The sequence below is a fragment of the Stenella coeruleoalba genome (genome assembly GCF_951394435.1).
Source record: "Stenella coeruleoalba genome assembly, chromosome: 5".
Lineage (NCBI taxonomy): Eukaryota > Metazoa > Chordata > Mammalia > Artiodactyla > Delphinidae > Stenella > Stenella coeruleoalba.
In genome coordinates, this window is record NC_137150.1 from 47,481,891 (window position 1) to 47,495,750 (window position 13,860).

At 34.8% G+C, this 13,860-nt stretch overlaps 1 protein-coding gene across 25 annotated transcripts in view; it reads left to right on the forward strand.

The window, feature by feature from the left end:
* Positions 1-13,860, forward strand: part of LOC307187328 (uncharacterized protein) — a 666,419-nt gene that overhangs the window by 373,538 nt on the left and 279,021 nt on the right. For all 25 annotated transcript variants that reach the window (XM_079923227.1, XM_079923220.1, XM_079923230.1 and 22 more), the window contains one exon: positions 8,344-8,459. In XM_079923227.1, coding sequence (XP_079779353.1) covers positions 8,354-8,459 — 106 coding nt within the window. In that variant the 5' untranslated portion in view covers positions 8,344-8,353. The remainder of the gene's footprint in view (positions 1-8,343; positions 8,460-13,860) is intronic.

Genomic DNA, 13,860 nt, shown 5'->3' on the forward strand with positions numbered 1-13,860 from the left:
CCTCTGTTGAAGATTCATCATTGTTTTATCCAATAATCCTTAATGTTCAAACAGATTTCCATAAGAATTTAATAAGAGTAAAAATCCATCCCTCCTAGAAAACAAATTATTTCCCTTTGAACAGTCTCCAAAAATTGTATAATCCATTGTTTTATTCTTTTTTATTGCCCGTCAGACATCACAGACCAATTTTTTTAAGTAATGATGGCACAAGTAATATTACAACCAAAACTAAAACTTTAAAAGACATGACTCTACTATTCTTATGTCAAATTATTTAATTTTTTAATCTTTCCAAGCTTTCTCCATAAGAATATATGGCTTTTATAGTTGCAACTAAAACACAGAAACAATTTGTTATCCATTTCAACATAACAGTTCTCCATGTTGCTTTATAGCCATCACAATTACAACTTGTAATGACTGCATTGAAGTGATACATTTAATTTACTTAGTTATTTCCATATTGATGAACATTTCAGTTGTAATAAATGTTTTACTTAACATATGTATGACTTTCAGTTTTCTTTTTAATGGCCATAGCTTTTTTGAATAAGCATAATTTTTATGATTTCATCAGTTCATTGTGAGGCTTGCATGATATTAAGTACAGAAAGGTGTCTAACACAGTTGAATTCCATTGGAATACATTTTTGGATGAATTCTTAAAAGTGGAATCACAGGACTCTTGATATCTGACCTATTCTAACATATCTCCTTTTTTTTCAGCAAACTAAGCTTAGAGAATAATATGTGAACTTGTACCCAAATATTCCTTAGGAAGTCAGCCTTCACTGATCTTTCTCTGTATGATATTTTGCAACACAAAACTCAGGACCTATTTATAGAGTCTTGTATTCTTTGTTAATCATTTCATGAATTCTTGGTTTATTGGCTGAGTCAAGTTTTAAGAAAAATAAACAAGCATGTAACACCTCAGTTAATGGAATTTTCTGTGGACTAATGTAATGTAAGGAAAAGTAAGGAAGATCAAGAAAAGTGTGAATAGACATTCTTTTACTGGCTAAAATGGTCTACATGGTAGCAAACCTATTCTCGTGCTGAGAACAACTAGAAAAGTTGCATGTAATATAAAAAAAATCACTCATTTGAAGATATTGGAGAATATCATGGCAGCCAGGAATGTCAGTGAGATAAGTTTTCCCCTTGAGGGATTGATTCATACGTGACATAGTGGGAAATGCCAAAAGATGAGAAGAAAATTGCTGCTAATAGGAAGAAAAGGTAGACAGGGCAGTCATCAGTCTCACTGGATGGGGAAGATGTAAATTGGAATTCAGAACTATCATGAAAGCCAAAATTTGAGGGATCAAGATACTGGAGAGAGGGTATACTAGAAACCACAGCAAGGGTGTGATAAGGAAAAAAAATTACTATAAAAAATATTAATTAGAAACTAGAGATACAGGGTTAAGAGAATGTTAAAGAATATAGGAATAGCAGATGTAGGGAACAGCCACTATTTCCAGGACTGAAGAAGAGTGCCCAAGAAAGGAACAAATTTAGAAACAGTCTCCTAATCTCCCCACCAGGTTGAAATTCAGATCCAGTTGTAGAGGTTGTGGCTATAGGTCACTGGGTGGCATAAAAGTTTGCTGAGGTGCTGCTGGCCAGAAATGGTGGATGGCAGTGAAATTCACTGGGAAGCTGCCTGTTGGAGTACTGGTGAGACTTGCTGAAGGGTACGTACCACTGGCAGTGTAGCTGCTTGCTGATAGATAAGCTTCCCACTGACAGGGAAGCTGCCTACTGGTAGCCACAGTGTACATGCCTGTGAAACAGAAAGTACTAGAATCAAACTGATAAGTCCCTTCCTCTTACAGAGTTCATACAGTGCCCTCTACTAAGAAGGCTTACCACCTGGCAAGGGAGAAGTGTTTACAGGGTCCAGCTTCAATATTATAAAGCAAGTCAGAAAAGAGTGGATTGGTAAAAGTGAGAAAATTGATGATGAAATGTAAAATTTCACCTAAGAAGTAAAATTTATAAAAAGAATCAGCTACATATAATAGAAATGAAAAAGACAATAACTTTAATGCAGAATGCAGTAGATGGAATTAATGGTATATTATGAGTTGTTTATAGAATTAATAACCTAGAAGACAGGTCAGTAGAATATATCTATACTGAAGCAAATGAAGGAAAAAGATAATAAAACAAAACCAGAAAATAGCATAAGAAAAATGAGGTGTAAATCAAAGATCTCACAAACATGTGTTATGCAGTACTAGAAAGAGGAGAGAGAAAATGGGCAAAAACAGTATTTGAACTTATAATGGTGAGAACAATTTCTCTAAAACTGAAAGACATCAAACCACAGAAATGTGATGTACCATAAACTCCAAGGAGGAAAGCTACAAAAAAAAAAACAAAAAAAAAACCCACCCCACATTAAAGGATACCATAGTAAAACATATCAGAAGCAGGACAAAAAGAAAATCTTAAAAGCAGATAGAGAAAAACAGCCACATTATAGTCAAAAGGAAATTTAAACGATAATGAAATGTCACTTTTGAAATGCTTAAAGAAAACAACTGTCAACCTACAATTCTGTTCCATTGAAAATATTTTTCAAAAATTAAAGTGTGATAAATGGGGGGAATAGGCAAATCTGTGCAGAAGAGTTCCAAATAATTTATATATATACCTGAACTTTAAGGAGGGGGAAGCATAACTCCACTTCTTAAATGTCGGCTGTGCATAATGACTTCATTCCAATGAATACTGGTATGGAAAAGGGGAAGAATGAGAGTAAACTTACAGTGGGAAAACCTGACACACACTGTCAGCCTGGGGATCAAGGTTGACATCAACAGGACTAAGTGATGTGTCGATAGTATGTACCCTTGATATGATCATGAAAATGGCACTTCATCTCTGTGGTCTTCCTCCTCAAAGCACATAATCCCAGTCTAATAATAAGGTAAACATGATAAAAATCCAAATTGAGAAACATTCTGTAAAATACCTGACCAGTACTCCTCAAAACTGTCAAGGTCATCAAAAGCAAAGAAAGTCTGAGAAACTGTCTCAGCCAACAGGGACCTAAGGGGACATGACAACTAATATGATACCCTGCAAGGGATCCTGGGACTTAAAAAGGACGTTAGGTAAAAACTAAGAAAGTCTGAATAAAGTATGGACTTTAGTTCATAATAATGTATCAATATTGGCTCATTAATTATAATAAATGTACCACACTAATGTAAGATACTTATAATAGTGGAATATGGAATAAATGGGGTTTATGGAAACCCTCTACTATCTTTGCAGTTCTTCTGTAAATCTGAAAATGTTCTAAATTTTTTTATTTAAAAACTAAGGTGAAAAATGTCATTTCCTGACAAATAAAATCTGAAAAAAAAATTGTTGCCAGCAGATCCATATGAAAAGAAACACTAAAAGGAGTTTTCAGGCAGAGGGAACATTATTCCAAATAGAAGCACAGAAATCCAAGAAGCAATAATGAATACCAGAAAAGGCAAATATGTGGATAAAGCTAAATTACTATTGACTATATAAAACAATAACAATAAAGTCTTATGGGTTCTAAATATCTGAAATTAAAATGCATGATAACAATAATATAAAAAGCAGGAAATGCATAAAGGGAATTAAAGTATAAGTTTCTAGCATTGTCAGGGAAATGGTTAAAGTACTAATTTATATTAGACTTTAATAATAGATGTTGTAATATCTAGAGTAACCACCAAAAGAATAATAAAGGAATATATTACTGACAACCTAATAAAGAGTACATGTAGAACACTAAAAATTATAAATTTAGAAGGATCTAAGAGTTCAGAGTAAAAGTAATGTAAAATATATAGAAATTTAGAAAAATAATAAAATGGTAAATTTAATCCACATATGTTAGTAATTACATTAGAAGTCAGTGATATAATACCATGGTTTAAAGATGTTAGAATGTTTAAAATAACACATACAGATAAAGATACATGGATATAGTTTCTCAAATATGTGAATACAAAAAGCCTAAAGTTTAGAAAATGAAATGTCATGCAAACACAAACCAAAAGAAAACTTATATAGCTACTAATAATCACAAAACCGCAACTTCTTGCAGGACATTCGGTCCTGTCTAAAATGTCCATGAGCATATTTGGTCCATGCCAAACAGTTTTGGACAAGACTAAATATCTGGGACCTTTTGGCATGGACCAGATGTCTTATGGACCAGATGTCTAATGGAGGTTCTGGACAGGACCAAATATCAAGGATTTTTTGGCATGGACAAAATGTCTTAGGCATGCTTTAGACAGGACCATATTTGCTAACACCTCAACTTTAATGAAAGAAAAGTAGCTGGATCTAAAGAGGAACATTTTGTAATAACAAAGTATTAATCTTTTGGAAGATGTGGCAATTCTGAACTTGTATGCCACTTATAATAGGGCTTCAAAGTGTATAAAACAAAAATTGCAGTCATAAAAGGAAAAACATAAAATTAGAGAGAATTTACTCTGCCTCTCTCACTAACTGATATATAACAAACATATAAAAAATTCCTAAGGATATAAAGATATGAGAAACATGATTAATGGACTTGAACTAATTAAATATACATTTGTACATATTTGAAATATATACAGATAAGTAATTTATATGTGCATATCTACATACAGAAAACATAGCACCTGACAATTGTAGATCACACTTTATTTTCCAGTAGATATAGATTTTTTTTTAAATCAAAATTGACCGTGTGCTGGAATATAAAGCAAGACTTAACAGATTTTGAAGAACTGAAGTCATGAAGAGCATATTCTCTGTCCACAGTGGAATTAATCTAGCATTTCATAATAACAAGATGATGGGAAGTTCCTAAAATGTTTGGGCAACCCCCAGAATATACCTCAGAATAACCCAAACAAAAATATTAATTTAGATTAGGAGACATTTTGAATCAAATGATAATTAAATCATAACATAGCAAAACCTGTGGGATGTAGCTAATGCTTTATTTTTAGGAAAATGTATAGCCTTAAATGAACATATTAGTGTGATACACTCTCTCCAAGAAGGTTGCCATCAATTTCTTTCTTCGAGACCACCAGGCAGTGAGAAAGTCAAAGTTAGGCACGTGGAGATAAAGGGAGATGCCCGACAAGCCTCTCAGATATTCCAACCATCTCAGCCCAAATCCCAACATGTGAATGAAAAAGTCTGCATGCAAGTATAACTCAAGCTTCCACCTGACTGCTCCCATATGTGAAAACCCAAATAAGGACCACCCAGCTGAGCCCTTCAATCCCCAGAAATGTGAAAGATAACAGTAAATTGCCTCTTTAAGCCACTTATTTGGGGGGTGGTTTGTTATACATTTATAGATAACCAGAAATACCTTTAAAGAATAAAGTCAAAAGATTAATTAAATTTCAATCTCAAGAACTTAGAAGCAGAGCAATGAAAGAAATCTATAGAGCCAAAAGTTTGTTCTTGGAGAAGATGAAGGTGATAGATGATAGATACATAGATAGATAGACAGGTAGGTAGATAGATAGGTAGATAGATAGATAGATAGATAGATAGATAGATAGATAGATAGATAGATAGTAGGTAGATAGATAGATACCAAATCTGATCAAGAAAAAAAGAGAAGGCACACATTATTTATTTCAGGAATAGGAAAAGGAACCTTGCTACAAATTGAACAGACATTAAAAATATAGGATGAGAACATTGTGAACAACTTAACAGAAATACATTTGAACATTCATATGAAAAGGACAAATTCCTCCAAACATATAATTTATCTAACATGTTTAAATGAAAATATGAATGTTCTTATTTATTAAAGAAGTGGAATCTGTAATTAAAAGTCTACACACACATACACACGCATACACACATACAATATCCCAGGCCTAGATGGTATCATAAATGAATTCTTTCAAAAATCTAAGTAAGAAAGACAAAAGTCTCAGATTCTTCAGACAATAGAAAAAGAGGGAAAACATCCTCATTTGTTTAATGCACCCAGTATGACCTGGATGCCAAAACCTAACAAGAATATTACAGGAAAGAAAAAGTGCAGAAAATCTCTCTCATGAATATAGTCACAAAAATCCTAACAAAATATTAGCGAACTGAATCCAGGAATATATAAAAGGGTAGTGTATCATTACCAGGTTCATTTCAGGGAGGCAAAAAATCAATGTTATTCATCATATTAATAAAATTAACTAGGAAAACCATATAATTGTCCTTCTAGATTCAGAAAAAGCAGTAAATAAAACTTAACACCTATTTATGATACAAATACTTAAGAAACTAGAAGTAGACTTTTTTAATCTGATAAAACTAATCTATTAAAAAAAATCCCTACAGTACATATCATACCTACAGTGAAATGTTAAAAACTATCCTTTTGAATTCAGAAGCGAGACAAGGATAATCATTGCCACCATTTCTGTTTAGCATTCTACTTGACCCACTAGTAAAAGAATCAGTATTTTAAGAATTGGACAAATGGACAAAATATTTGAACAAGCATGTCAACAAGATGTTATCCAAATGGCCAATAACATGTAAAAGGTGTTTAACCTAATTAATCATCAGGAAAATGCAAATTAAAGTCACAATGTGATACCCTTATACACTCCCCAGAAGAACTAAAATGAAAAACAAAACAAAACAGAATATCCCAAACACTGGCAAGGATGAGTAGCATCTGGTCTCTAATACACCACTGGTGACAGTGTAAATTAGAATAACCTCTTTAGAAGACTATTTGGCTGTAGCTACTAAAGCAGAACATATCATACCTTTTGATCTAGCAATTTCAGTCCTAGATATATTGCCCCCCAAAATGTATATGTACATTCATTGAAGGCATGTATAAGAATGTTCATAGCTACACTCTTTACAATAACCAAAAATAAGAAAATAGGTAAATTCCCATCAGCTGTGAAATGGATAAATAAAAAGTGTGGTATATTCATAGATTTGAATAATATACAGGAATAGGAATGAGCAAAGTCCAAGTACAGTTTCCTAATCTCATAAGCAGAATGCTGGACAAAAGAAGACAGACACGAAAAACACACAGTATGATTCTACTTCTATATAGTTCCAAAAGACAAAACTATAGTGTTAAAGATGAGAATGGTTGTTACCTTCAGCTAGGCAGGGTGCACCTTGGGTGCTAGCCATGGTCTATTTCTTGGGGTTGCATTGCTATAGTTTATTTCTTAAGACTCATCAAACTGTATCCTAAAGATCTGTATACTTTTCTATGTGTATGTCACATGTCAATGAAAAGTTAACTGAAAACAAATGGAAGCAGTCTCAACAGCTGCACAGCCAGGCCTCAGACAAATTCAGTTCTGTCCGGTTGAGGTGCACCTTACCCCACTCTGCTCGGTACCTCATCATTTCTTCAGTAGCAATTCTCTGTGCTCTTGGTTCCAAAGTTATGGGAACTCAGTTCCTCTTTGGCAGTGCTTCTACTTTGTCAGCTTCTTTGGCTGGTCCCAACTAACTCATTCTTCCTCTCCCCCTCTGTCTCTCTCTTCTTCACTCTGCCATCCTTACCTGCCCCTCCCCATTTCTTCTTTGCTCTCCACCCTCTCTGTCTTCCAGCCACACTCATTTCAGGAAACAAATACCATTGTCAGCAAGTCAACATGCAGAAGTGATGACTTAGAGCAGAACAGGCCACTCACTATCAAACCTGCATATGGGTTGGAATGTTTATCAGCTGGCAGCTGGATTGGGGTGTACATAAAACTGAGCCCTATCTGTGAAGATGCTTTCTGGCCACCAAGAAGTAGGCTGTGGACATACCCAGCACATGGACACACCCAAATCACACTTCTGTTTAGTCCTCAACCCCAGCTGGATTTGAATCATTGGAAGCCATGAAACTACCCTTTTACCTCCCCACACTGGTTAGCACAATGCCAGATATATAGTGGTGGGTGCTCAGTAATTATTTATCTGAGAAGCCCGCAACAAAACACTTAATGGATAAATAGGTGACCTGGTATTCTGACTTGCTAGTTCCTCACTCTCTTCTTAATCTCATCCTGAAATGATGACTTGGATGTGAAATATCTGGATCTGTACCATAAGCCTCCAAATTCCATAAGACTAGACAACCCCTTAGGGACACTGTTCTTTACATCAAAATTAGAGTGTGTTAGCTCTAATTAAAATAAGATACTATAGTTTTATCTCATTTCATCTGAGGTCAAAGAATGATGTCACTCTGTGATGGTACATTTTTAGGAGAGCCACTGAAGTCTTTTTGTGTGTCTAGTTACAGGAAGCTAATTCTGTTTACATATTCAATTGCAGATATAAATGAATGTACCATGGTGTCTGTCAGGACCAATGCTGTAATACGATTGGCAGTTATTACTGCAAGTGTCAAGCTGGCCAGAAGCTGGAGGAAGATGGCAGAGGATGTGAAGGTAATGGTTAGGACTGTCTGCTTTCTGATAAGGAAAGAGAGAACATCTATGTAATGCAGAAGAGGGGCTTGTCTTTGATCCAGAGCCGGTTGAAGTGTCTGTGCTGAACGTTGTCAAGAGCACAGATCTTCCTCTCGTGTCTAGATTACAAAATTGTAACCCTAAGAACACTTCAAGTAGCTTATTATGAGAAACATATGATTATATGCTGGTTTGGCTGTGTCATGTTCTGATTGTGGCATTTTGATCGTTCATTTAAATCCCTGGGTAAAATACATATTTGTGAAAGCATTTTGTTTAATTCTAAAGTGAAAATGGTGCTTATCATAAAATACTCATATGTTGTTACAATAGAAAGAGAGGGACATAAAACTAACCACAGAAACAGGATTCTTAGTGTACAGTTAACTTTTTTTTTCATGAACTTCCATTTTCTGACTCCTTTTAAAATTAATTCCTTCCTTCCTTCCTTTATTTATTAATTCATCATTTTGTTCATTTGATAATCATTGAGTTGCTGCTCTGTATCAGGCATTATTCCATGCTCTGGGGTTATAAAAATTAATGAGAAATAAATTCTGCCCTGAAGGAGCTCACTGATTAGAGGCAAAGATTGAAACATAAGCCAAAACTTTACAGATCAGTGTTTTAAGGCATTGTAGAATGAGGTTAAGTGCATTGGATTCAAAGAGACCCGGATTTGAGTCTTAGCTCTGTCACTTACAATTTATGTAACCTTGGGCATGTTATTTAATCTTGCTAAGACTCTTTCCTCAACTGTAAAATTTAGGATAATGGTAGCTCCTAAAACGACAAAAGTTGCTGCGGGCATTAAATAAGATACTGCATCTAAAGCACTTAGCATAGTGGATGGCATATAGTAGGTATTCAAATGATAACTCTGAAGTGTACTCTCATTGATGACCATGCCGTTTCCCATTTGTGGAATATAATTGGGACCACAGACCACTTCCTTGTCTTCTTCTCTAAAAGAGGAAGCACTCAAAATAAAATGATCCCTTGTGCCATGCCTTATAACTGTTCTTTCTGACTTTTCCCCCTATCTATTCTTACCATTTAAATACTTGAACATTCTATGTATTCAGCCTTTTTCTTTTAGATCACATAGAAATGCATTTATTCTAACTCTGTTTTAAGCACCATAAACATCTCTGGTTAGCACCTCTGGTTCCCATTGACCTTACAAAATCACACTTACTTTTTCCCCTGACAATGTCAATTCCTAATGGGACATATCTGAATAAGTTGTTGGGCTAAAACAAAACAAACAAAAGACATCCAACTGAAGGTGTCTGGTGCCGGGGCTGTGGGTTTGCTTGGGACTGCCAAGACTAGACAAGTTGTAGATGTGAGTAGGTTGGAGAACTTCTCAGATTCTCAGGAAGCGGTGTAGCATCTTACCTTCTGGAAATGTTCTGGCAGGCAGCAACAGGAAGGGCTCCAAACGGACAACCAGATGTTCAAGGGTGACTGCACCTCGGCCTTTCTGAGACAGGCTTCATTCCAGGCAGGGTCCTCTGCCTATAAGGGTATAAACTTATAAAGGCAAGCCCTAAATTCACCCAGGTCCTTTTTCATTCAAGTGAGATCATCTTTGTTTCTGATGAGATTGTTTGGCAATGGTGTTTCCAGTATGGACTCAATATCGGAGAACCAGAGGAGTAAAGCATCCCATGGTGTCCAAATGAAAGGTAGAAAAATGGCCACTGAAGTTAGCAAGATCTGCCTGATGATGCACAGCGGGGTTGTGCCCTTCCTTGCTTGATAGGCAGTTTTGTTTCTTTTTGGCTGAGTATTACTTTTATCAACATGATTATTATCATAGATACGTTTGAAGTGCCCAGCACAGCAATTAGCCAATTGTTGTTATTTTTATAACAACTATTAGGCTGATAAGACAGGGTAAACTTTATATCCACTAATTCATTTATATGCAATTATCTCATATTTTAATTGAAATTAGTCCCTCTTCATATAAATGTCAACATTTTAGAGAACTGATTTCCATGCTTTCATTTAACTGATGTTAATTCGTGTAAACTAAGAGTAGCATCAGTATTTGTGAGAATCAGGAGTTTGACACTGAATTAACATTGACTTCCTACTTCCCAAGATGCAGAACTTGGGATGGTGGTTTGGGGTGGAGCAACTTGCCAATAAAGAACCACCTCTCTCCGTCTCATACTCCTCAGCATATTTTCTTTGTTATTTCTTTAAATGACCATTTGGTAGACATAGTGATGCTAGAGATTCATCTTGTTTGACTGTTGAACATGCAGTGATCTCAGATTTGTTTGTATGCATAATTAAATAAAAATAATAGAGGTTGTTTTGAAATTAAATACATTCTAAAGCCACTACAAATGAACACTTCAATTCATGTGAGAGCACTGATGAGTCATTCATATTTATTTACTGGATACTAACAATAAAGGTCAGTTGGTTTCAAAGACCATTGTGTTAAATACTGCAGACATAGAGTTAAACAATCATTTGAAAATACTTTCTCTTTGCATTAATATAAATTGGATTTAACTTATTTGAATTGCTTTTTAAAATACAGATCAAAATTTTAGTAGACATTTATTGCAGCATTAAAATACATCTAGAGTCTACCCTTTAGTGGAATTGAAACATTTATAAATGGCTTTGTGAGTTAATCTTATTCTTTAACCTTTTCTTTAAAGAGCCATAAAACTTGTGGAGAAGGCTTCTGATTAGCTCAGGTACATGAGTGCCCCCTTCTTTCAAGCATAGCACTGAGCATAAAGCATAGTTTCTAACTCACTCTGTAAATAACTTATTATAATGTGTAAGTTATAAGGGGAAATGCCTGCATACCACTGGACACTGTGAGAATATATATATATATATATATATATATATATATATATATATATATATAGAAAGGACATAAAGCTTTTCTTCTTTAATTTGTTAATGTGGGTTAAAATATTTATAGTTTTTCAAATATACAAACATCTTTGCATTTAGGGAAAAGTCTAACTGGACTTCGTAATTTTATTTGTTATTAAATCCAATTTGCTATAATTTTGTTTATGATATTTGCATCCATAACCATGAGTGACATAGGTCAATAATTTGTGTTTCTCATATGTGTTTTACGGCAGTGGTTCTCAGTTGGAGGAATTTTGTCCCCCAGAGACATTTGGTAATGTCTGAAGACACTGATTTTCACAACTGAGGGGAGGGAGTACGGTTGGCATCTATTGGGTTGAGGCCAGGATACTGCTAAATGTCTGTTTCTGTTACACTGATTTTACATATGTTGGACCTTCTCATTGTCTCACATGCTGCTTTCACGTGCTGTATTTTCTTTTCTCTCTTTACTGCATGTGCTCAAATAGTCTTATTGAGTTTCAAATATCAACAATTTAACTTTACATTTTTAGAAGTCTCATTTTTCTCAAATCAGTTCCTTTCTATTGTATGCTCATTATTATAATTATATCCTTTTCTTTTGATATTTCGCACACAGCTATTCTGTATTCTGTGTCTGATTCCAACATCTATGGTCCTTATGGGGGAGTCTAAATCTATTGTTTCTTATTTCTAGGCTGTAAGTTAGACTCTTTCCTTTCATATTATATATGCTTCTAATATAAAACTTCTCTCAGAGCACTGTATTTATTTACACATTCGTACTATCTCTAGGAGATTAGGAGTATCTCCTAGGTAAGGGCCATGTCTTTTCACTTTTTTATACCTATGTCACAGGTGTTAGTACCTAGCAGGATTCCATAAATGCTTATTGAATGAATGGATGGATGAATGAATACATACCCATCCAAACATAAATGCACACAGACGTACAGTCAGTACACATTTTATTCATTTCCTTATGTACAAATTTTAATCATGCTGGGTTTGTCATTTAAATTCTGACTTTTGGTTATCAGTAGGTCTGTGTAAATATTTGCTGATAACAGGTCTGTTTCATTTGAAAGGGCAAATGACATTTTTACTTCTAGAGAGCAAATCAAAGTCTTAGCTTAGTTTGAACTTTCTGAAGTTTCTCCATGTGGCTTGTCTAAATTATTGGTGCAGCAGCATAACTAGTGTGACTATTTGAGCATGGTAGTACCATGGAGTCGAAGAATTTTTCTAAATGAGATGGTAATTAACATTACTGTACATTTTAATAAGTGAACTGACAAGGGTAATGAACATTGATTGGACATTTAGGATAGTCTTCCATTTGGAAGAAATGAATGAACATAAAGGTATATTGTTTAATGAATTGACTGTTAAAATATTTTAAAGTAGTTTGGTAATATTTTTAGCCAAACTTTTCCTGAAACACATTAGAAATGATAATGTGAATAAACAATGTAATTCAGCAAAATGTTGTTATTATATATGGGAGTTATCATATTCAACACATAAATGTATACAAAGATCTCTTTCTTTTTATCCATCCGTCCATCCATCCACCAAACTATGTGTCTGTCTCATACACTGTGGACCACGTTGAACAAAGAGCACACACTTTGGGTTTGAATATTGACTCTAACATTCTCTAACTCTGAGGCTTAGGGCAAGTTACTTAATGTCTATGGGCTGTCCCTTCTTCCATCTGTAAAACCAGAATAACAATATCTAACCTAATATGATTGAGAGATTAAATGAGATGTTGTAGGAAAACAACTTCGTGGTGAGAAAACTCCTTTCCCCTACTTCATGACCACATGAAGAGGGATATTATCAACCCTGACATCTCTCTGCCCCCTCACTCACTCTCTTCTTCCCAAGGGAGGAGTTAATTACCTCACTGTGGAGTTTTGGGAAATAAATTGTTTGTTTGGGGAAAGAAATTGTGGAGTTTGGCCCACCTCCCTATTTCCTCTTTAGGATCTACAAATGCCTACAGGAAATGCCCATACTGGTCTGCTCTGCTCAGATGCATGTTTCACCAGGTCAGTACCCCACATGGGGAAGACTGAGGTTGCCCAGCCACACCCATGACCAGGTGGGAGCGTTTGCCTAATTCTGCATACGTCTTTAGTAAACCCCTAAATCCTTTTCTCCACTTTCAACTTTAACAAAAATTAAGCTGATATTTTGTCTACATCTGCCTGTTTTGGATTAAATCTCAGTTACTTCAAAAGTCAGGCAAGGAATACAAATTTGTTATTGTATCCTTTCATACTAACACCTTGCATTTGCCTAATACATAATACATGCTCAAAATTTTTTCCTTTTTCCCTCATTTTTAAATTTCCTCCTATGCTATATGTTGCTGAAGATAAAAATATGTGTAAGGTTATCTTTCTCTCTCCAAGGAGCTTCCAGTTCAATAAAGAAGACAAGATGGATATACAAACAACTATAGTTTAAGTTAGCAGTAGTATATATATGG